This window comes from Mustela lutreola, chromosome 9, assembly GCF_030435805.1.
Source record: "Mustela lutreola isolate mMusLut2 chromosome 9, mMusLut2.pri, whole genome shotgun sequence".
Taxonomy (NCBI): Eukaryota; Metazoa; Chordata; class Mammalia; order Carnivora; family Mustelidae; genus Mustela; species Mustela lutreola.
In genome coordinates, this window is record NC_081298.1 from 108,707,492 (window position 1) to 108,732,530 (window position 25,039).

The window sequence follows — 25,039 nt, forward strand, 5'->3', positions numbered from 1 at the left end:
CACAAGTATGTGTTCCGTAGGGAGCTGAGCCTCAGTGGGATTTGCTTCCTGAGGTTGCTGTAACAAACTGCCACAGGCTGGGTAGCTTAAAAGAACAGACATGCATTTTCACTGTTCAGGAAGCAGGAAGTCCAAAATCAAGGTGCTGGCAGCAGAGTCCTGCTGGAGGCTCTGAAGGAGAATCCGTTCCATGCCTGTTCCCCAGCTTGCGGTGGTTACAGGCAGTCCTTGGCATTCCTTGGCTGGTAGACACATTACTCCTATCTCTGCCTCCGCTCACATCACCTTCTCAGTGTGCTCTCCTCTTACAAGGACACCAACGCCAAAACTCCAGGGGACGCTTCTGCCTACATCCCTTTGCCCCAGGCTGCACCATACACCATCGTAACGCCTGCAGTTGAAAAGGCTTACTGGGACTAGCAGGTCAGAGGGGGAGGGCAGTGTGGACAGCCTGCAGGAAGCCTGCTCAGACCAGCTCTTCCATCAGTGCTGTAGGCTCTTCCCCACAGCCTGTGCTGTCTCCCCTACATGGCAGTGCGGGGCTGGGGTGCCTGCTGGGTCTCACAGAGGTACTCGGCCTGTTGGCATCGGCCTGTTGGCACCATCCTCACTGTGGATCTGCCTCACTGTGGATCACTGTGGGAACACTTCCCATCGAAAGAAGGACCACACATATTTGAAACATCTGTTCTTATAATACAGCTTGCAGTACCTGTTACAACCACTTGGGTGTATGGAGTGTCCATTAAATAAAACCGGTTCATTTCAAGGACCACAGTGGGGCAATTCATTTTCGTTGTATCAGCATTCTTAACAGAGACAACTTATTTATTCCATCTTGTGTATAGTTCTGTTCTTTCATTAGGAAACTCGCTTTTATAAATACAGAAGCTGACAGCCCTATTCTACTGCAGTTTTATATCTACCCATATGCTATTTGGATAATTAACCCATCATTCAATTTTGTATTTATTTCCTTAAAATATTAATGTTATCCAATATTCCATTCATAGACATAAGTAACATTCAGTTTTACATACAGCTCCATCCTTTCCTTGGAGACATTTGTTTCACAACAACAATTCCATTTGTATAAATATGTATCTTGTCTACACCTGTATCCATTTACTGCATACACTAATTTGTGTTATACCAACACAGCAAAGAGATACATAATATATCCAGTCCTCTGGCAAAAAAACAAAACAAACAAACAAAAAAAACCAAGAGGAATCTTGAGCTGAACCTCACACCTTATAGAAAAATTACTCAAGGGGCCCCTGGGTGGTTAAGTCAGTTGGGCATCCAACTCTTGATTTCGGCTCAGGTGGTGGTCTCAGGGTTCTGCAACTGATTCCTGTGTTGTCGGGCTCCCCACCAGCAAGATCTGCTCGAGATTCTGTCTGCCTGTCCCCACCCCCTCCACTCACACACTCTAATAAATGGGCAAATCTTAAAAAAAAACTCAAAAGGGATACATGGATCCTAGATTTAAGTGTACAGCATAAAATTATAAACGCTTAGAATATATAAAATCTTTGGGCTTGAAGAGTTTTTTGTTTGTTTTTTTTTTTTTTAAGATTTATTTATTTATTTGACAGACAGAGATCGCGAGTAGGCAGAGAGGCAGGCAGAGAGAGAGATGGGGAGGCAGGCTCCCTGCTGAGCAGAGAGCCCGATGTGGGGCTCAATACCAGGACCCTGAGATCATGATCTGAGCTGAAGGCTTTAGCCCACTGAACCACACAGGCACCCCTGGGCTTGAGGAGTTCTTAAGACATGACACCAAAAGCATGATCTACCAAAAACCAAACCCAAATGATAAAGTAAAAACTGCACCCTCTCATGGAGTGCTGAGTGGCAGTAAGAAGGAATAAGTTACTGACACATGCAAGAACCTGAGTGAATCTCAGGGGAACTACAGAGTGGAAAAGGCCAATTTCAAAAGGTCACTACTATATGATTCCATTTATATAATATTCTTGAAATAACAAGATTATAGAGATGGAGAATAGATTAGTGGTTGCCAGGGGTTAAAGATGGGGGATAGGGTTGGGGACAGCTATGAAGGGAAAAAATCATGGCTGAGCCTTGTGGTGTGGAATAGTTATGTGTCTTTTTTTTTTTTTTTTTTTCATATAAATTCAGTTAACATATGGTATATTATTACTTTCAGAGGCAGAGATCAGTGATTCATCAGTCTTATATAATACCTAGTGTTCATTGTATCACTTTTCCTCCTTAATGTCTATCAACCACTTACTCCATTCCCCTCCAGCAATCTCATGTTTGTTTCCTATGATAGCATCACTTACGGTTTGTAGTCCTGTGTCTTGATTATTTATGGTCGTTACATCAGTCTACACGTGGTATGACTGATCCGAACAATACACACACACACAAAGGAGTGCATGTAAAACCGGTGAAACAGGACTAAACTTTGGGAATTGTCCCAATGTCAATTTTGTGAATCTATAAATTTAAAAAAGATAAGCCAATAAGAGATAAGACATATGATGTCACTCTGTGGAATTTAAGAAATAAAACAGATCAACACAGCGAGGGACGGGACAAAGAGAGGCAAACCATCAAAGACTCTTAACTCTAGAGAACAAACAGGATTGCTGGAAGGGAGGCAGCCGGGGGGGAGGGGAAGTGAGTGAAGGGGGTTAAGGAGGGCACTGATGATGAGCACCGCATGGTATACGGAAGTGATGAATCTCTAAATTCTACTCCTAAAACTAGTATTACACTATATATTAACTGGAATTTAAATAAAAAACAAAAGATAAAACAAACTTTATTTGTTACCATTTTTAGTGCTCCTAAAAAAAATTGGGAGACTTGGAACCACAGACCTCAGCTATGGGCTTGTGAGAGAGACAGAGACTGGAATGGGGTGGTCAAGTTCATCCGGGAGTCTACTAACAGTAATGCAAGTATCAGCCAACAGATTTGAGCCATTTTTCCTTATTTCTTTTTCCCAACAGTTTAATGAAGCAAAGCCAGGATATACTAGTTTTCTCAGTCTAGCTCCATCTGCCTTATCATTACTAAGAGACACCTAAAGCCAGACTCAAGAATTATCTTAGTAAAGTTTAACATCAAAGAGCATGTATTCACAAGTGAATACAAGGTCATCTACTACCAGCACCATTTATAGTGCCCAAAGAATGAAACTGCCCAAATACGCCCCAGGAGGGAACAATACGTCCAAACAATGAAATACTGTACACAGAAAAACAGCCACTGGATTTTAGAGGTTAGTATGGAAAAAGAATGTAAACTATCTCCATAAATTATATTTATTACACGTGGAAATGGCATTTTGGCTGTATTACATTGAATAAAATATAGCATATGAACATTATTTCTAAGATATGGAAGCAACCTAAATCTCCATCAAGAGAGGAACAAAGAGGGGCACCTGCATGGCTCAGTCAGTTGAGTGTCTGCCTTCAGGTCAGGTCATGATCCTGAGGTCCAGAATCGAGTCCCATATTGGGCTCCCTGTTTGGCAGAGAGCCTGCTTCTCCCCCACCCCCAACTCCCCATTGCTGATGCTTTCTCTCACTCTCTCAAATAAATAAGTAAAATCTTAAAAAAAAAGATGAATAAAGAAAACATGCCATACATACAATGGAATATTATTCAGCTCTAAAAAAGGAAATCCTGCCATGTGCAACATGGATAAACCTCAAGGCCATTACACTAAGTAAAATAAGCCTGTCACAGAACCACAAATACTGCATGATCCCACTTATATGAGGGATCTGAAAGAGTCAGACTAGAATGATGGCTACCAGGAGCTGGTGGGGGGGAAACAGGGAGTTGGTGTCGAGTGGGTGTACAGCTCCATCGCTCCAAAATGAGTGAGCTCTGCCTCTAGTTAACAATATTCTACTGTACACCTAAACATGTGTTAAGAGGGTAGATGTCAAATTCAGTGTTTTTTAACCAAACACGCGCGCGCGTACGCACGCACACACACACCCAAAAGGCACAAGGAATCTTTTGGAGGTGGGGTTTCTTACCTCGATTGCGGTGATCATTTCACAGGTGTATGCATATGCTCAAACCCGTCTAATTGTACACGTTAAACATGCACAGTTTTGTTGAACAATTACACTTCAATAGAAGTACCTTTGGTTTTTACTTTAATGTGGATATAAGCAAATACAAAATGAAATATATGGCTTGCAATAGTATTTGTATTGGGTTGCTTTGTTCTAGATGGAGAAACGTTTGATGGTCACTGCCCAGAGAAAGTAGGGTACAGGGACTCTGGCGTTGGAAAGACTTCCCTGTATACCCTTCGACTTATCCGTGTATCATTTTTTTTCCCGTGTATCATTTTTAAAGATGCTTGTGGAACTTTTGAACAAATATACTGCAAATCAGCTTCAGTAGTTATCCTGATGAGACTCAGAAATCCTGAATTCTTAGTTGCCCGGTCTTGGTGGAAAACCCGAACACCCCTGAGAAAAACTCCCGAGGAACTGAGTCATCTCTTTACTGAACCCAAGTTAGAGTTTGTTTTAATCCGATCGTTCTCCTAACCCGAAAGGTGCCATCAAGTTAAATGACATCCAGTTTCACCTTAATGTTCATGGCTGCCAGTTCAGCTACAAAATACCGGAAAACGTAAGGCACAGAAACAGTGTCGATGGTGTCACTTCGATCACATAACGTACAGTTGTATTTTCTGTTGCGCGTGGCGGACCAGGAAGGGGGTGGCTTCTCCAGCAGCGGAGATAGTAAACTGCCACACTTAACACACACGTGTGCTACCGAGCGATCCGAACAGTTGAAGAGGCGGTCATGCAGGAGAAAAGATGTACCATGAGCTAAAAGAGCGTCCCGCTCCATTTCCCCAAAACGGATTCCACCCTGGACATTCCTTCCCCCAATAGGCTGATTGGTGACTTTGTCTCTGGCTCCCGTGGTCCTAACCTGGAACTTGTCTGAGACCATGTGGCGCAAACGCTGGTAATAAACCACACCTATGAAAATGTCTGCTTCTAGTTCTAGTCCACTGATGCCGCTGTACAACCTCTCGGTGCCATAGAAGTTGTAGCCACCGGCTTTTAACAGCTCCCCGAAGTACTCCAAGGCCGAGTTCTCCTCTGAAAAGGTAAAGGGTGTCGCATCATGGCAGAGACCGTGCAGGGCAGCGGACTTCCCTGCCATACTTTCAATTAACATCCCGATGGTCATGCGGGATGGAAAACCGTGAGGATTGAACAGAATGTCTGGAACCATCCCACTCTCGGTGAACGGCATGTCCTCTACTGGCCACAGCCTGCTCAGGATGCCCTTCTGCCCGTGGCGACTGGCGAATTTGTCTCCAATGGTCGGGTTCCGAGGGACTCTCATCGTGATGCAGATACACTTGAACTTCCCATTGCCGGTGTCATTACTACACACTTTGATGTTATCCACGATGCAATTTTCTTTACTCCTGGGAAAAAAAGCAGACAGAAGTCTAACTATTCTCTTTACGCTGACAAAGACACCTCTAAGTTGTTTTTTTTTTTTAAAGATTTTATTTATTTATTTGACAGACAGAGATCACAAGTAGGCAGAGAGGCAGTCAGAGAGAGAGGAGGAAGCAGGCTCCCTGCTGAGCAGAGAGCCCGATGCGGGGTTCAATCCCAGGACCCTGGGATCATGACCTGAGTCGAAGGCAGAGGCTTTAACCCACTGAGCCACCCAGGCGCCCCAAGACACCTCTAAGTTTTAATTGACATAATTAGTGCTTCATAAAGGATATCTGCACAACTTATTCTCACATCTCTTCTCCAGCACAAAGAGAGCTGGTATCCCTAAAAACACTTGTGAACAGGGCTGCTGATTCCGTTCGCTACGGAACTCTGCTCACCCGAAAGAACAGCAACAGAGACTACCTACAAAGACCTACAGCTGAAACCATTTCATAGATGTAAAATAAGCTAAACATTTTTAATTTTAGCAAGAGGCATCATGAACTTGACATTTTTAGCTAGGAAAATCCCTAACTACATCCCGAGAGAGATGATTATGTTTGAATAGCCTATTTTTAAAAGAAGTCGCAGGCAACTTGTCAAATCCTAACACACTGGCAAGAGAAGCAGAAAAACAAAGGCCGAACAGCACACACCAAACTTTATCTCATTTAAGAAATGCCAATTCAGGGGCGCCTGGGTGGCTCAGTGGGTTAAAGCCTCTGCCTTTGGCTCAGTTCATGATCTCAGGGTCCTGGGATCGAGACCCGCATCAGGCTCTCTGCTCAGTGGAGAGCCTGCCTCCCCCTCCCCCTCTGCCTACTTGTGATCCCCCCCCCCCGGTCAAATAAATAAATAAATAAATCTTTTTTTAAAAAAAAGAAAGAAAGAAAGAAAAGAAATGCCAATTCAGTTATCTTCTCCAAAATTCACCTCTTACAAGGTAAATTTCACTGACCTCACCAACTTCAGGGAGAAACAGCCTTTTAAAAATAGCACTGGGTACCCGAACTTACTTATAGTACATCACGAAGCTTTCTCCGGTGTTGAGGTTCAGGTAGCCATAATACGGGTCTCCATACTGTAGCTGGGCTCCGATGAACGGCAAGCCATCGTCATCTAACTTTTGCAGAATCCGCGGGTCACCAGGTTTGACTCCAAACACCAGACTATCGTCTCCTTGTTTAATTTTCTCAGATAGATCTATGAACTCAGACTTGTAGACACTTCCATGGGCAAAGCCTCGTTCCCAGGAGGCCTTATTCACGATCTATGAGGTCAAAGAATTGTTAATTTAAGACACTGAGGCCAAATGGGGATTTTACAATAAAAATGGTTAGAATGAAAATACATGGTTTAGGATAGCTGGCATTCTATTTAAAAAACTCCAGGGATGCCTGGGTGGCTCAATCAGTTAAGCGTCTGCTTTTGGCTCAGGTCATGATCCCAGGGTCCTGGGATCAAGTCCTGCATCAGGCTCCTTACTCAGTGGGGAGACTGCTTCTCTCTCTGCCTCTGCCTGCTACTCTGCCTGCTTGTGTGCTCTCTCTTTCTCTCTGACAAATAAATAAATATTAAAAAAATAAAATAAAATAAAAACTCCAGATTTTCTGGAACACCTATGTGGCTCAGTCAGTTAAGTATCTGCCTTCGGCTCAGGCGTGATCCCAGGGTCCTGGGATCAAGCCCCACATCGGGCAGGGAGCCTGCTTCTCCCTCTCCCTTTGCCCCTCCCCCTGCTTGTGCCCTCTTACTCAAATAAATAAAATCTTAAACAAAACAAAACACATTTTCCAAGCCACCTACACTATGGCTTAAAACCTAATCATGCATAAATATAAAAGGTAGATATTCCCAAGACTATACTCATTCAACACCTTATACTATGTACTCAAATATGCACCATGCATGCATATCTGAATATTTAGTGAATATCCCTTAGGGCTTGCCACTTTCATGGAGACTAGCAATTCATCATTTAACAGAACACTCATGCACCAGGATGTAGAAACACAGTAAACAAAAAAGTTAGAAAGTAAAAGGAATGGAACGACATCTCCTGGGAGAACTTACCATGGCATCTTCCATATCGTAGCCAGTGTAAGAAATAACAGCAACGATGGCATTTGTCCCAATTGGATAGTTATCCATGTCATAATAATCATACATGTATGGTCTCACTAAAGGGCTTTGTGGAGTCTGAAGACGATACAGTTTATTATCTGATCGAGCTTGGTAAGTGAGAAGTGGAAAGCCCATGGTTTGCTTCCCTACAAAGGGGGGGAAAAAACTTTAGCATCTTTTTTCCCCCTGATTATAAAGGTCATATATAAAATTAGAGGGGTGCCTGGGTGGCTCAGTCAGTTAAGCATCTGCCTTCAGCTCAGGTCATGATCTCGGGAATCCTGGGATCAAGCCCTGCATCAGACTCTCTGCTCAGTGGGGTGTCTGCTTCTCTCTCTGCCTCTCACTCCACTCTTGTTCTCTGCCTCACTCTCTCGCTCAAACAAATACAATATTTTAAAAAATAAAATAAAACAGGAAACAACAAAACATTCATCATGGGGGAATGAATAAATTAATCGTGGTGGTTCTGCTCACTATAGACTAACACACAGCATCAAAATGAAGCAGAACCACATGTAGCTGTGTAACCAGACCATGAAGACAACGCTGAGGGGGAAAAAGCACAGAATGACAGTTAATATTATAGGATTTATGTATATTTGTAACACATCCCAGACGATTCCATACCTAGTTTATGAATACATGTATGATGAAGAAAAGCATAAAAAGGGATAGTAAAGGATATATATAATATAAGGTATTACTAGTGGGGGAAGAGAAGGGGTGAAAATGGTATAGTAACTTATCTGCTTTCTTACACAGAGCAAAATGTCAGTATTTGTTAATTATTTCATAATTATATTTTTAATTATAATTATAATTATTTATAATTACATTATAAGTCAGTATTTGTTAATTCCCAGGTAGGAAAGTAAGACTTCTTTCTACTTTATATTATAGAGAATCAATTTGAAACAATAAGATTTTTAAGACTATATGACACTCTCTCTGTCTCTCTCTCTCTTTGGAATTTTAAAATACAGAAAAGGAGACTTCTGGCTTCCAGTAATAGAAGGGTACTCCTACAAGACCACCCTCCACATATAAGATCCAGAACAATACAAAACAAAAACACCATACGGGCGCACACACACACACACACACACACACACCCTGAAAGCACTGGAGAGTAACCAGAAGCAGTGAGGAACTGGAAAAGAATATACACTCGAATGAAAGAAATGGGACTGAGTAAACTACTAACGTTTTTCAGGTTTTAATGTTTTTGTTTTGGCCTGGCTGTCCAGTCACCAAAGCGGCTATAACCCAAACAGAAACCTGCCTTTTTACTGGCTTAAAGAGCCAAGGAATAGAGTTCAGAATACAATGGCAACTGGAAAGTCAGGGGGGAAGTTTTAGAAAGGGAAGAAACATAAAGGGAGGGCCTTAAACTCTATGTATAAACTGAGTCCAGATCTCAGTGGGCTGAGCTGTGCATGCATGGGACAGATCTAAGAAGCCCATCTAAGGCTAGAAGAACATACAACTGCTATGTTCAGCTATCTATCAGTTAAATCTAAAAACCAATCCTCTTCAAAGGAATGTAATAGAACCCAGTCTTTTTTTTTTCTTTTTTTTAAAGATTTTAACTACCTATTTGACAGACAGTGATCACAAGTAGGCAGAGAGGCAGGCAGAGAGAGAGGAAGAAGCAGGCTCCCGGCTGAGCAGAAGGCCCAATGTGGGGCTCGATCCTAGGACCCTGAGATCATGACCCGAGCCAAAGGCAGAGGCCTTAACCACTAAGCCACCAAGGCACCCCTAGAACCCAGTCTTAAAACCTATCATTTACAACATTCCCGATATGATCTGATAGTTCTAGAAATATAAAGAAACAGGAAAACAGAACCCATGGCTCAAGAAAAAAAAAATGTAATCAATGGAGAGTGATCCCGAGGTGACCCAATGTTGGAATTAGCAGGGCACCTGGGTGGCTCTGGTCATGATCCCGAGGTCCTGGGATCGAGCCTCAATCAGGCTCCCTGCAGCAGGGCGTCTGCTTCTCCCTCTCCCTAAAAAATACAATAATAAATCTTAAAAAGAAAAAAAAAAGGATGTTGTAGTTAGCAGATAACGGTTTTTAAAGACTTGTTACAACTATGCTCAAAAACAAAGGAAAACAATTCACAAAGAAAACAATCTCTGAGAAAACAGAAACTATAAAAAATAAATGGAAACTGGGGCGCCTGGGTGGCTCAGTGGATTAAGCCGCTGCCTTCGGCTCAGGTCATGATCTCAGGGTCCTGGGATCGAGCCCCGCATCGGGCTCTTTGCTCAGCGGGAGCCTGCTTCTCTCTCTCTCTCTCTGCCTGACTCTCCGCCTACTTGTGATCTCTCTCTCTGTCAAATAAATAAATAAATAAAATCTTTAAAATAAATAAATAAATAAATAAATAAATGAATGAATGAATGAATGAATGGAAACAAAGGGCTGAAACATTAAATATCCGAAATAGAATAAAAAGTCAGTGAGGATAATGATAGATCAGTAAAAATGATCCAATCTGGGGGCGCCTGGGTTGCTCAGTTGGTTAAGTGTCTGTCTTTGGCTCAGGTCATGATCCCAGGGTCCTGGGATCAAACCCCGCTTCGGGCTCCTTGCTCAACAGGGAGCCTGCTTCTAGCTCTCCCTCTGTTGTTCTCCCTGCTCGTATTCTCTCTCTGTCAAATAAATAAATAAAATTTAAAAAAAAAAAAAAAAATCCAGTCTGAAGATAAAGAAAAAAAAAAAGACTGGGGGAAAAAAAAAGAACAGAACATGGGGCGCCTGAGTGGCTCAGCGGGTTGAAGCCTCTGCTTTCGGCTCAGGTCATGATCCCAGGGTCCTGGGATGGAGCCTCACATCGGGCTCTCTGCTCAGCAGGGAGCCTGCTTCCTCCTCTCTCTCTGCCTGCCTCGCTGTCTACTTGTGATCTCTGTCAAATAAATAAATAAATAAACTCTTTAAAAAAAAGAAAAGAACAGAGACCCCATGGCTTATAGGGCAATATCAAAAGGTTTAACATAGATGACACATATACTGAAATCTCAGAGGAGGTGTGAGAGAATAGGGCAGAAGCAGGGTTTCTAGAAATAATGGCAGAAAAGTACAAATTTGATGACATCTTTTAAAACAGATTTTAGAAGACCAGTAAACCCCAAGCACAAAGACCATCATATATGGGCATATCACAATCAGCTACCAATGAGATATGAAGAGAAAATCTTACAGACAGGAGAAAAGAACACATTACATACAAGCAAACAATGACACGTACAACCACTGACTTCTAACACAAATGACAAAGACCAAGAAGAGACCCAGTAAAATCTCTTAAGTGCTGAAAAACTGTAACTGTTCAACCAGAATTGTACATCCAGTTCCAGGTAAAGATCAAATATAGACATTTCCAGAGGAACAAAAACTAAGAGGATTTGTAGCCAGCAACCTAACCTACAAAAATAAGCACTAAAGGAAGGCTTCCAGGCTCAAGGGATACGACACTCAGTGGAAACCGGAATCACTGGGTGGGCAGGCAGGGCGTTGGCAGTGGTGAGATATGGGAAAAACTACGGCTTGGGTTCTTCAAAAATCCAATCACAGGATCTCAGACAAATCCAAATCGACAAACATTCCACAAAATGACCTTTCTGTTCAAAAACATCAGTGTCAGAGATGACAAAGGCTAAGGATCTAATTTAAATGACTAAAGAGGGGCGCCTGGGTGGCTCAGTTGGTTAAGCGACTGCCTTCGGCTCAGGTCATGATCCTGGAGTCCTGGGATCAAGTCCCACATCAGACTCCCTGCTCAGTAGGGAGTCTGCTTCTCCTGCTGATCTCTCTCCTCTCGTGCTTGCTCTCTCTCTCTCTCAAATAAATAAATAAATAATCATTTAAAAATAAATAAATAAATAAATGACTAAAGAGATTCAACAACTAGGGGGGTGCCTGGGTGGCTCAGTGGGTTAAAGCCCCTGCCTTTGGCTCAGGTCATGATCACGGGGTCCTGGGATCGAGTCCCGCATCGGGCTCTCTGCTCAGCAGTAAGCCTGCTTCCTCCTCTCTCTCTGTGCCTGCCTCTCTGCCTGCTTGTGATCTCTCTCTGTCAACTAAATAAATAAAATCTTAAAAAAAATAAAAATAAAAAAAATTTAAAAAAAGAGATTCAACAACTAAATGCTACGTGTGATTGAGGACTAGTGCTACATAGAAAAAAATCTGCCATAAACCATGTTTTTGGGAAGATACGTCAAAATCTGAGTAAAGACTATAAAGCAGTATAATGACATCAATGGTACACTTCCTGATGTTAATCTTTGCCCCGTAATACGCAAGGGGACATCCTTACTGGTAGGAAATACACAATGAAATTCTTCAGAGTGAAGGGGCATCGGTCTGCAGCTTACCTCCAAATGGAAAACGGTACACATGGGACAACATGTTAACAAAATCTACATAAAGGGCTTATGGGAGTTCTTTGTGCTGTGCTCACAACACTTCTCTGAGTTTGAAATTGTTTCACAATGAAAAAGTTACAAGCGCCTTTCTTTGTGAATACCACCACTCTCCACTGCATCTTACCCATCTGGCACTGGTACATGTTCCGGGGACTCTGGTTGTGATCGGAGAAAGGGATGAAGTTGGCGATCACACTCAGCAGGCTGTGGGGGAAGAGCTCCTGGTGAGTGGTAACACCTGCCAAAACCTCATCCTCAAAGATGGCAATGTTCATGAAGATCTGGAAAAGAGGAAGGACAAGGAAGTTCAAGGCAGAGTACCTGACGGCTAACCTATTAACTCTCCCTCTCTCTCAGAGTGTGGCACTCAAACACTGGGATCGAAAACCTTCCCCACTGAGCATCATGAACACTGATGGGATCCACTGGGAAGCATAGGGAAGCTTCGGGTCAGAAAAACTGTTTGCCTGACACTTTTCATTCTAAATCCACCCTGGCCCAACTGTAAAGGAGGGGAACAAAGATACTTTGAAGCAGCACAAAGCTCACAGTTTTACAACTGCGAAGGTGTAGGTAAATACTGTAAGTCTGATGGAATGTTCCCACCTCAGCACCTGAGGCAGAGCCAGGTGCCAAGGAGCGGGGCAGGATGGGCAGGCAGGTGATGTGACCACTAATCCTCTCTTGCAATGAGAGGTCACAAAGGAGGCAGAAGGTAAGTTCTGGTTTTCTTGCAAATGCCCAATCATTACTAAACAATGACAGCACTTTATAAAAAGTTTTGTTTTTGTTGGTTTTTTTTGTTGTTGTTTTGTTTTTTTTGTTGTTGTTGTTATTTTGAGAGAGAGAGAGAGAGAGAGAGTGCACAAGCAGGGGGAGGGGCAGAGAGAGAGAGAATCTGAAGCTGACTTCCATTGAACATGGAAGCCTGACATAGGGGTCGATCCCATGACCTGAACCAAAATCAAGAGTGGGACTGAGCCACCCAAGCGCCCTGATAACACTTTAAAAAAAATAGTGGTTAGGGGCGCCTTCGCTCAGGTCATGATCTCATGGTCTTGAGATTGAGCCCCATGTCAGGCTCCCTGCTCAGTGGAAAGCCTGCTTCTCCCTCTCCCTCTGCTGCTCCCCATGCTTGTGTTCTCTCAAATAAATAAATAAAATCTTCATAAAAAATTTAAAAAAAAAAACACAGTGGTTATTATGTTTCCTGAAGTTGTACACTACACGAGCACATACAGGTACCAATCACAATGTTCTACGTACCTGCTCCATAGTTCCAATTAGTTCTTCTTTGCCTAATTCCAAGTTCTGCACGGGACGCACCAGTCTACAAGGAGTGGTAAACAGGAACAATCCTGGGTACAGACTTGGTTTTCCTGTCATGGGGATAAGGGCCACTTCCATCCAGGGAGGAATTCTTTTTTCTCTCAACACCTGTTTTCAACAAAAAGAAAGTTCAATTAAGGAGCGACGTGTTTTATATCTATCTCCTGCCACCCAGGAGGTAGGCAGAATGGGGAAGGAGGTCAAATATAAACAGCAGTATGAGGAAATTAGTTATGCCAGTAACTTCCTAGTGCCCTGCCAGTCTCATCACCGCACAGAATGCCACTCACCCAGTATCCAGAGCTGGCAAAAGCCCTACTTTCGGGGGGGAGGCGGGGCACAGCCCTACTATGTGACAAACTGGTAATGGGGAAGACTCAGGGAAAGGTAAACCAAGAAGGTGTGTGTGAACGAACACACTAAGCAAAAGTTTGTCCTCTGATGTCCAGAATATAGTACGTTACTGGTTTTATTTTAAACCTGTTATTCAATGGGGGTGCCTGGGCGACTCAGTCGTTAAGCCTCTGCCTTCGGCTCAGGTCACGATCCCAGGGTCCTGGGATCAAGCCCTGCATCACGCTGCCTGCTCAGCGGGGAGCCTGCTTCTCCCTCTCCCACTCCCCTTGCTTGTGTTCCCTCTCTCGCTGTATCTCTTTCTGTCAAATAAATAAAATCTTTAAAACAAAACAAAACAAAAACCTATAAACTGTACTCAATGAAAAGGCCCTTCTACCTGGAATTTAAAAAACAACAAAACTTTCATTGATCAACTCCTGGGTAAATATGAACCCACATTACAGAAATGTGAAAAAATAATGAAACCTATATATCAGAACTTAAGGGCGGTCACAGCTAATTAAGTCATCAAAAAAAATAGATGGGTTAAAATCTTAATGCAAAAGCTAAAAAAAAAAAGCCAACAGATACACACAAAAACACACAAACTCCCTACAAGTTAACAAAGATAGAACCTGCAATTAATGAGGTATAGCATGAAAAAGATTCAAAACAACAAATCAAAATTCTTGGTTCTTAAAAAGAAAAAAAAAAAACCCTCACTTAAACTAAACAAGAAGAAAAGGGGACACAAACACACAAATGTGCTGAGTAGGAAATAACAACAGGAAAAAAACATTAAAACTAAATTTTAAAATCATGGGTATACTCTGCATACCTATAAGAAATCAAGATGAAATGGATAAAATGCAATTTAACAAAACAGACCTCAAGAGAGGTAGAAAACCTTTTAAAAGATGATCAATTTCCATATTAGAAATAAAGGTATCCAGAAACTACCCCCAAAGAAAGCACTTGCCAGACGGTTTCAGAGGGGAATTCTAGCAGACTTAGACCCAGATAACCCAATGCTCCACAAACTGTTCCAGGGCACTGAAAACAAAGGAAAACTTTTTTTTTTTTTTAAGATTTTATTTATTCATTTGAAAGACAGAGATCACAAGTAGGCAGAGAGGCAGGCAGAGAGAGAGAGGAGGAAGCAGGCTCCCTGCTGAGGAGAGAGCCCGATGCGGGGCTCGATCCCAGGATCCTGGGATCATGACCTGAGCTGAAGGCAGAGGCTTTAACCCATTGAGCCACCCAGGCGCCCCAAAGGAAAACTTTCTTTCTTTCTTTTTTTTTAAAGATTTTATTTATTTATTTGACAGAGAGAGATCACAAGTAGGCAGAGAGGCAGGCAGAGAGAGAGAGAGGAGGAAACAGGCTCCCTGCTGAGCAGAGAGCCCGATGCGGGACTCGATCCCAGGACCCTGAGATCATGACCCGAGCCGAAGGCAGCGGCTTAACCCACTGAGCCACCCAGGCGCCCCAAAGGAAAACTTTCTAATTCTTTTTATAAAGCAGATACTCATGTCAATGAAGAAAAAAATCCACCAAGACCAAGTGAGATTTATTCCAGGAATTTAGGATTCATTATTCATCACTATGACTAGAGAATGATGATTATTAGGGAATAAATTAATATAATACACCCAGTACACACCTAAGGGAAAATATGACAGATTTGTCCCCAAACAGACCCAAGAACGAAGCACGGAATTACCGTATGATCCAATGGTTCCGATGGGAGGCAGACACCCAAAAGTTCTAAAAGCAAGGATTTGAAAAGGTACTTGGACACCCGGGTTCATAGCGGCTGTATTCACAACAGCCAAACGGTGGAAGCAACCCAAGCGTCCACCAATGAATGAATGGCTCAACAAAATGTGGTATATTCAACGGGATACTCTTCTGTTTAAAAAAGGAATGTGGGGGTGCCTGGGTGGCTCAGTCATTAAGCTTCTGCCTTCGGCTCAGGTCAAGATCCTAGGATCCTGGGATTGAGCCTCACATCAGGCTCCCTGCTCATCGGGGAGCCTGCTTCTCCCTCTCCCACTCCCCTTGCTTGTGCTCCCTCTCTCACTGTGTCTTCTCTATCAAATAAATAAATAAAATCTTAAAAAAAAAAAAAAGAAAAGAAAAGGCTTAGAGAAGCTTCTACTTTAAAAATAAATAAATAAATAAAATAAAATAGGAATGCGATTCTGACCCATGCTACAACATGGATGAACTTGGAAAACATTATGCCGAGTGCAATAAGCCAGACACGAAGGGACAAATATTGTATGATTCCACTGACATGAGGTACCTAGTAAAGTCAAAGTTCATGAAGAAAAGTGGAAGAGCGGTCCCAGAAATCCGGGAAGGGGGAAATGGCAAGTTCCTGTGGAACGAACAGGGTTTCAGTCTGGGATGACGAAAACCTTCCGGAGATGGACAGGGTGATGGTTGCACAATAGTATGAATGTGCTTAATGGCACAGAACTTAAAATGGTTATAATGGTAAATTTTATTATGTAAATTTATAAACAAAACCAAAGGACAGGGACTTCTGGAGAGGGTGGAAACGGATCCAGTTTGAGCATCAAAATGAGCAGCAGCAATGAATACTCATGAAATGAAACAAGCATCTTATAAATCAATGCTGATGTGAATAAATAAATAAATGGAGAAGGGAAAACTCTGCTTACAGAACAGCAACTCATAAATGCCGAAGGAACAATAGAGTTAAGAAACCATCTGGCAGCCATCACAGTAGTAACAAACTCAGCAAAAAATCCTCAATAGAAGAGTAGTTTTTTATGTTTTTTTGTTTTAAGATTTTATTCACTCACTTGACAGAGAGACAGCAAGAGAGGGAACACAAGCAGGGGGAGTGGGAGAGGAAGAAGCAGGTCCCCCGCGGAGCAGGGAGCCCGACATGGGGCTCGATTCCAGGACCCAGGGATCATAACCCAAGCCGAAGGCAGACACTTAATTGACTGAGCCACCCAGATGCCCCAGAATAGTAATAATTCTGCAAAGAAGTCACTAGTTCGTGGGGGAGACTCTAATGAGGGCATGGGCTTTCATGTAGCTTCCAAATCTCTCTCCACAAGTTACTAATTACACAGAAACTGGTAACGATGCAGCGGGTCAACCTAGAGACTACAACCTGAGAGTGATCATAATTAACATAGCTTCGGGACAGGCCAGCCTCATGTGCCTCTTGAAAGCATATCCTGAATCACATCATCAGAAAGTTCCATGCCCACATAAATTAAAGAATATCGAATAACTGGCCTGTAGGTTTTGTTTTGTTTTTTTAAAGTTAAGACCTGAAAGGCTGAGGAACTGTTCCAGAGTAAAGGAGATGAAAGCAACATGGTAACTATATGTAATACATGCTGCCCGGGGCCCAGCCCAGGATGGCGAAAACAACACCATAAAGGACCTGACTGAGACAACTGGGATCATCTGAGTTTCAGGGGCACATTCCACTACCCTGATGCTAAAAAGTGTACAGTGGGGCGCCTGGGCGGCTCAGTGGGCTTAGTGTCTGCCTTTGGCTCAGGTCATGATCTCAGGGTCCTGGGATCGAGCCCCGCGTTGGGCTCTCTGCTCAGTGCAGAGCCTGCTTCCCTCTCTCTGCCTGCCTCTCTCTGCCTCCTTGATCTCTCTGTCAAATAAATAAATAAAATCTTTTAAAAAAAATGCGTGTTGGGGCACCTGGGTGGCTCAGTGGGTTAAGCCGCTGCCTTCGGCTCGGGTCATGATCTCAGGGTCCTGGGATCGAGTCCCGCATCGAGCTCTCTGCTCAGCAAGGAGCCTGCTTCCCTCTCTCTCTCTCTGCCTGCCTCTCCGTCTACTTGTGATCTCTCTGTCAAATAAATAAATAAAAATCTAAAAAAAAAAAAAATGCGTGCTATGATTAGTAAGGAGAGAAACTCCTTGTTCTGAGAAAGAATGCTCTGCAATTTTTGTGGAAAAGGCGTCTTATCTGTGTACCACCCTCAAATGGTTCAGAAGAAAAAACTATGTACCTGTTTATAAAGAGCGTACAAATGGATAAACCACGTAAAACGTAACAACTGGTGGAACCAGGGAATGGGTACATGGGAGCTCTTCCTGCTGTTCAAACATCTTTACATTTACAATTATACCAAAGTAAAACAATTTTAAAAACTAAAAAACCAAAACTAAACCAAATAGACCAGAGCACGAACTACAACCCATTCTGTTGCCAAAGAACAATTCTTTAATGCTCGTCATCTCGTAACGGCACTCTCGTTAGGAACATTCCAAGTAAGTTAGTTAAAAGATGTCATTCTATTTGATTTTTTAAAAATATACTTTCAAGATCCAGAAGCCAACAGGACATGACTTGTATCTTGCCTATCTTTAATATTACTTGAAATACAAAGAAGCTATTTTGAGGCCCCCTATAGGCCACTAGTATTTATAAAACAAGAAAAGTTAAAATTTGTTAGAGGTAGGGCCTCAAGGAAACTACCAAAAAAAAATGCTTTCAGGTCAAAGTATCTGTCACTGACCCCAACCTACGAGGCCAGCACAAGACAAGACTCTGTGACTACAGGGGATGTACGGGCACCTTTGTATCATTTTTTTTTAAGATTTTTATTTATTTGTTTGACACAGAGAGAGAGATCACAAGTAGGCAGAAAGAGAGGGGAAGCAGGCTCCCCGCCGAGCAGAGAGCCCGATGCCGGACTCGATCCCAGGACCCTGAGATCATGACCATGACTGGAGCCTTAACCCACTGAGCCACCTAGGCATTTTAGGAATTAGCTTCTGATCTCCAGACCCTCTGACCACTCTGGACAGTCCTGCGGCTACCTCAACAATGAGAAAAAGACTGACAATGAAGATCAAGACATAGAATAATTCACCAAGAGGCAAGATCACCTTATAATGTCGGAGCGAATCTGCAATGCTAGGAGCGAGTTCCTTATCCACCCAGCCGAGCATGACGCCATCCAGCAGGACAGGGTAGCACTCGCTGTACGGTCGGTGTGGAGTTCCGTCAACTGGAGTGACCCCTGGTGAAACAAACACAGAATGCTCACGTCGGAATGCTTTTTTCCTATAGCCAGAAGTCCCTCCAGGTGGGCTCAGCAACCGCTTCGTCATTTTAGACAGCTAGTCATCTTGTCTCTAAACCACATTTTTTTATTGCTTTAGTGTTTCTAAGTCACTGCATGAGGACACATGAGCAGCGAGTGACTCTGTCTGGGGGGAGAGCAGCTGGGGGACAAGGGTGTATGTATACCTTCTATATTTTGAGCTGAACCATTGAAACAGATGAACTTTTCCCCCAAAGCCTAACTACATGTGACCTTCATTATTTGTGGATTCCACACTTGTGAATTTGTCTACTTGTTAAAATGTATTTGCTTTGTGGGCGTTCCAGGACATTCAGCCAAAGCAGAGAGAGCAGCCAGAAGATCCCCGGGAACAAAGACTATGTCTCTGATGGTACAGACTAGATTACTCCTTTTCAACTGTCTTCCTGAAAAATGACAGGGTTCCATACTTAGAGATGTAGCGGTCAAGAAATCAGATGCACAGAGAGTGACCCAAAACGTTATTTCTGATATTCAATACTGAATGCTGCTTTATTTCAAATGCTTTGACATTTTTTTTTTGGTTGGGGGTTGGGGAGGGGTGTGTGTGTGAACAAAACCATATTTAATTCCTCCTTCACTCATTTAAAACAAAAAAATGTACCTGTCCTACGCAAGAGCCAAGAGATCAGACCAACTCCAGCATAGAAGAAGAAACAATTCTTACAGGAATTCTCTGCTCAGCCTCCAAAGAAGCAAACCTTAATAGTTTGCACTTGTTCAAACCCACATACCCAAACGAGACGGCTTCTGGCCACACCCCACATACCCAAGCTGCACAGCAGAGCGGGAACAGATGCCGTGTACGCAAACTGTGTAACAACCTCGCACACAGCAGTCAAGTGGTTCATGAGGCCGCAGGGCTCCCCGTCTGGGGTGTGCACAGGACACAGGAAGCCCCAGGACTCCGGCAGCAGCCTGCGTACCGTGGTGGTCCTCATCTTGGCAAAATCGGCCCCTCTGTGCACACAGCGGAAATGGGAGAGATAGCGTACGAAGTTCAGCTTATCAGCCACAACACAAAGGCCAGAATCTTGCAGGAAGCCAAGACCTTCATAAAAGAAAAATCATTCAGAAACAGGCTCAACTTAAAAACACAAGTCTCGGGGCACCTGGGTGGCTCAGTGGGTTAACTCTGCCTTCAGCTCAGATCATGATCCCAGGGTCCTGGGATCGAACCCCGCATCAGGCTCTCTGCTCAGTGAGGAGCCTGCTTCCTGCTTCCCTTCCTCTCTCTCTGCATGCCTCTCTGCCTACTTGTGATCTCTGTCTGTCAAATAAACAAAAAAAAACTTAAAAAACAATTAAATTAAATTAAAATTAAAATAAAAACACAAGTCTCTTTTGATTTGAGGCTCTGAGGACAAGCACCTCAGGGCACGCTATAAATTACACAGTGAGTTATTAGAAAGTTTATTAGCTCTCCTGAGTGGGAAGAGTTTACAAAAAAAGGCAGTAAAACCCCCCAGACTTCCAAATTATATCAGTCTCCTGGTTCTCTCTCTCCTCTATGACTACCTCCTTAGGGGGAAATGTTAAATGAATATGAAACAGCAAGTAACTAAATGGGACCCATCATTGAGGCCGGGAGAATGTGTAAGAAGTTGTTATCCTTAAGAACAATATGCACTGGGGGCGCCTAGGTGGCTCAGCGGGTTAAAGCCTCTGCCTTCGGCTCAGGTCATGATCTCAGGGTCCTGGGATCGAGCCCCACATCAGGCTCTCTGCTCAGCGGGGACCCTGCTTCCCTCTTTCTCTCTGCCTGCCTTTCTGCCTGTCAAATAAATAAATAAAATCTTCAAAAAAAAAAAAAAAACCTGCATTAGTACCATCTGTTTGGGGAAAAAAAAAAAAAAACCCACAAAAAACAAAACCAGCATATTTCTGGGTTCTCAATGACCACCTAAGTCTTCCAGGCCTTTCTAAAGCACCTGATTTAGGGACAGGAACACATCTACAACCCTCCCAGACTATCTGTCCTGGTGACTGCTCCTCACAGAGCTACGCTGTCTTTAGTATTCTGGAAAGAGCCACAGAGATGCACGTGACAGCGAGAAGTAGATTTAAGCTCCACGGACGCCTTGTCTCAAGTCCTTCAGACCGAAACCCATTTGTCAAATTTACAACATGAAATCGGTCTTTACTGAAAGGGACAAGATCACTTTCAAAAAGAACCTCTCTTAGCAATATATAAATCTACACTGAGCAAACGCAGTGCAACTAAAACAAAGCCAATCCGTTTAGTTTTACCTGTTTTAGAACGCAGATTTCCAGTAGCAAGAAGATACTCAAACGGCTTTGTAAGGTCTGTTCCCAGATTAAAAATCTTCATCAAATTTTCAGTGTTTATGGACACATTCGTCTTCTGAGCCCTCTTGTCTAGAGCTATTTTAATAGATACTAACCAAGATTCCATTTTTTCCTAAAATAAAATTTAAGCCATTACATTCAAATTATTCATGTTTTGTATTTACTCCCATGTAATCTGTACATTTGCAACAAAGGCCCACTAATTTATACATTTGACATGGAAAATGTCTGGCCTATAAACCTGAAAACCATGCACTATTATAGGTCAGGCATTCTTGTTTTTTTTTTTTTTTTTTTTTAAAGATTTTATGTATTTATTTGACAGAGAGAAAAATCACAAGTAGGCAGAGAGGCAGGCAGAGAGAGAGAAGAAAGAAGGCTCTCTGATGAGCAGAGAGCCCGATGCAGGGACTGATCGATCCCAGGACCCTGAGACCATTACCTGAGCTGAAGGCAGAGGCTTAACCTACTGAACCACCCAGGCGCCCCAGGTCAGGCATTATTAAGATAGAATCTACAAACACCTGTAGATGAGAGTTTCTCCACCTCAGCACTACTGACATTTTAGCTGGATAGTTCTTCATGGTGATGGGCCCAGCATGCATGTAGGATGTCCAGCAGTGTCCCTGGCCCTAACCCACTGGAGGCCTGTAGCATCCCCCAAGCCGTGACTACCAGAACTGTCTCTGGGCACTGTAAAATGTCCCCTGGAGTGGGGCAAAACTGCCAGTCAACACTCTCGACACTAGTGGTTTGCTCTGGCGTTAGAGTGCTTTCATTAAGATGCTCTTATCGGGGGCGCCTGGGTGGCTCAGTCAAAAAAATAAAATTAAAAAAAAAACAAAACCAACTTTAAAAAAAAGAAAAAAAGATGCTCTTATCAGAGGCGCCTGGGTGACTCATTAAATGTCTGCCTTCAGCTCAGGTCATGATCCCAGGGTCCTGGGATCAAGCCCCACATCGGACTCCCTACTCAGCAGGAAGCTCCTTCTTCTCTCCCACTCCGCTGTTTGTGTTCCCTCTCTCGCTGTGTCTCTGTCAAATAAGTAAATAAAATATTTAAACAACCAAAAAAAAGGGCTTTTATCAAGCAGTCAGAACAGCTTCGACAGGGAGAAACGGACAACAAAAACAAAGCTTTAAGACCAAGCAGCAGCCTGTTGTCCTACTAAAAGGAGGTCAAAGTCTCCAAATGACACCCAAAATACAAGATGGCTGACAAACTAGTAAAAAAGACTGACTCTTCTCCCAGAAATCTGAAACACAATGGAAAATAGAAAAAAAAGAAAAGAGAAGAGAAAGTCAGGCAAGCAAGATCAAGAGACATGGGGAGCAGCTCTGCAACCCAAGACAGGAGGAGACGGGGGGAATGAGGAGCTAACCTCGCTCCCTAGTCACACATTTGCCTCCTGTCACTTTGTCGTTAACTTGCTAAGAGAGCAAGCAGCATTTCTTGGGCATGTACTGTATGCTGGCCCTTGGCATATTTACTTAAGCCTCACAACAAACTTTTCCTCAAGAAGCAGTGCATCACAAGACCACTTGGGCCAAACGTATTTCAGTATTAAGAATTTTCCAGACTCTAGGGCACCTGGGTGGCTCAGTGGGTTAAGCCTCTGCCTTCGGCTCAGGTCATGATCTCAGGGTCCTGGGATCAAGCCCTGCATTGGGCTCTCTGCTCAGCAGGGAGCCTGCTTCCCTCTCTCTGTGCCTGCCTCTCTGCCCACTTGTGATCTCTGTCAAACAAATAAATAAAATCTTAAAAAAAAAAAAAGAATTTTCCAGATTCTAGAAAGGTAGCAGGCGCACAAACCTAACACCTCTGATAAAGACTGAGGCACTGAATTGTAATCAAACACAGTTCTACAGTCAAACATACAAACTGTCACACTAAGTAGAATCAGTAAAAATTATAAATAGCCCCCTGGACTGCAGGTCAGTTTTTCCTGCCAAATTGCGTTCTTTTAGGTTCTCGCACTTTTTGGGACTAGGTGTGAGTCCCCAGCTGACTGGGGACTTATATGTAAAGGCTGCACACGACAGAGCAAGAGAAGCCAGAGAGGCCTCTCGGGAGCCTTCCTGAGAGGTCCACCAGCCTTCCCGCTAAAAGGTTGAGGCGTATGAAGCTGAACAGGCGGTGCTAAGGGCAGGGAAGGGAGACGTCACAGAAGGTGAGGCACGGCGCCCACCTGATCTGTTCTCAAGTTCATCAAGGGCAGCCCGGCACTCGCTCTTGCTCCCTCACAGTTGAGAAGCCCTAGCCCTCAGAACCAAGCACAGAAATGACAGACACTTCAATCTCTGCAGCAACACTCAGTGAAATGGCCAATGCAAGGCTGTGATTCAGATTAGGTCACTGTCATGTACCTTCCTGAAGATTCTTATTGTGTCCCACGTTCAGAGGTTTAGAAGCTTAAAACAAAAATGATGCAAAAGGAAATGACACATGGTTAGGCCAGTCACTCGGGGTCATTAATGTTACAACCAAGATCTGCTACTGTCTTCACTTAGCCACTAAGAAACATGAAGGACTTTTTTTTTTTTAAAGATTTTATTTATTTATTTGACACAGAGAGAGACAGATCACAAGCAGGCAGAGAGTCAGGCAGAAAAGGCAGAGAGAGAGCAAGGAAGCAGGCTCCCCGCCGAGCAGAGAGCCCGATGGGAAACTCGATCCCAGGACCCTGAGACTATGACCTGAGCCGAAGGCAGAGGACTAACCCACTGAGCCACCCAGGCGCCCCATGAAGGACATTTCTGAATTTGGTATAAACTAAGATCTTTGATCAAGTCCCTTACTGCTCAGTAAACACACAAAAAGAAAAGGCGGACTATGTAACACACCCAAACTACAAATCATAACCACGCAGGAAACAATACTGCCGGAAACTGCCACAGTATTCCACGAGAAGGGCAGCTGGCCGGGGCAAGAGCAGCAGGCACTTACCTTCAGAAACATGAGGAAGAGCTGACCGGGCGTCAGGACTTCCTGATTCACTAAACTATCCGGACTGTCCTCCATGCACTCTCCTTTGGCTAATGCAAAGAGCTTCCGGGTCATGAGACAAAGCATATAAAACTTTTCCGTATTGGATTTCAGGTGGATACAGACGCACTGGCTGTCAAAAGAGAAAGCAAAGCTTTTTAAAAAACCATTTTGTTACTACTCGTCCTTGATGATCTACTGACCAAGGGGCCTGATTCCTCTTTACCTAGAAGAGCTTACTCGTTTTCAAAAAATTGCTTTTCATCTTCACTGGCAACATAAGCAAAAGGACAGCACATCGTCACAAGGTCCAGAGCTGTGCTGGACAACACGGTGTGTAAATGGCCACCGGCCATTTACATTTAAATTAATTAAAATTATTTTTTAAATGATTTTATTTATTTATTTGACAGAGATCACAAGTAGGCAGAGAGGCAGGAAGGGGGGGAAGCAGACTCCCTGCTGACAGAGAGCCCAATGTGGGGCTCAATCCCAGGACCCTGATATCATGACCTGAGCTGAAGGTAGAGGCTTTAACCCACTGCGCCACGCCAGTGCCCCAAATTAATTAAAATTATTAAATAAACTTAAGAATTTAGTTTCTCAGTTGCACTGGCTATTCAAGGGCTCCTGATGGGTCTTGTGGCTACATACTGGATGGTGCTAAGAACTAGACAGTGGTTACAGAACCCAGAGTCCCTGCCTTGGGGAAACAAAGGGACGTCCTGCCTACAACCTTCAAATGTTGCACAAAGAAACATGTTTGTCACATGCAGAGAAATTACAAAAGCAAATGTAGTCAAATGATACCGAATAGCGAATGGAAGTGTCCACCATACTATTTTTGCAGCGATTCCAGAAATCCTAAGTTGTTTCAAAGTAAAAGTATAAAAGTACAATAAAATAAA

The 25,039-nt window shown here is 43.3% G+C and overlaps 1 protein-coding gene across 1 annotated transcript in view; it reads right to left on the bottom strand.

Moving 5' to 3' along the window:
- Positions 1-942: 942 nt before the first annotated feature.
- The window catches only part of POLR1B (RNA polymerase I subunit B), a 34,610-nt gene continuing 10,513 nt past the window's right edge, over positions 943-25,039 (bottom strand). The window contains exons 7-15 of the mRNA XM_059188366.1: positions 24,093-24,264; positions 21,086-21,257; positions 19,605-19,886; positions 18,618-18,751; positions 13,314-13,484; positions 12,172-12,328; positions 7,557-7,753; positions 6,500-6,753; positions 943-5,461 (exon numbers count right to left, since the gene is read on the bottom strand). Coding sequence (XP_059044349.1) covers positions 4,579-5,461; positions 6,500-6,753; positions 7,557-7,753; positions 12,172-12,328; positions 13,314-13,484; positions 18,618-18,751; positions 19,605-19,886; positions 21,086-21,257; positions 24,093-24,264 — 2,422 coding nt within the window. The 3' untranslated portion in view covers positions 943-4,578. The remainder of the gene's footprint in view (positions 5,462-6,499; positions 6,754-7,556; positions 7,754-12,171; positions 12,329-13,313; positions 13,485-18,617; positions 18,752-19,604; positions 19,887-21,085; positions 21,258-24,092; positions 24,265-25,039) is intronic.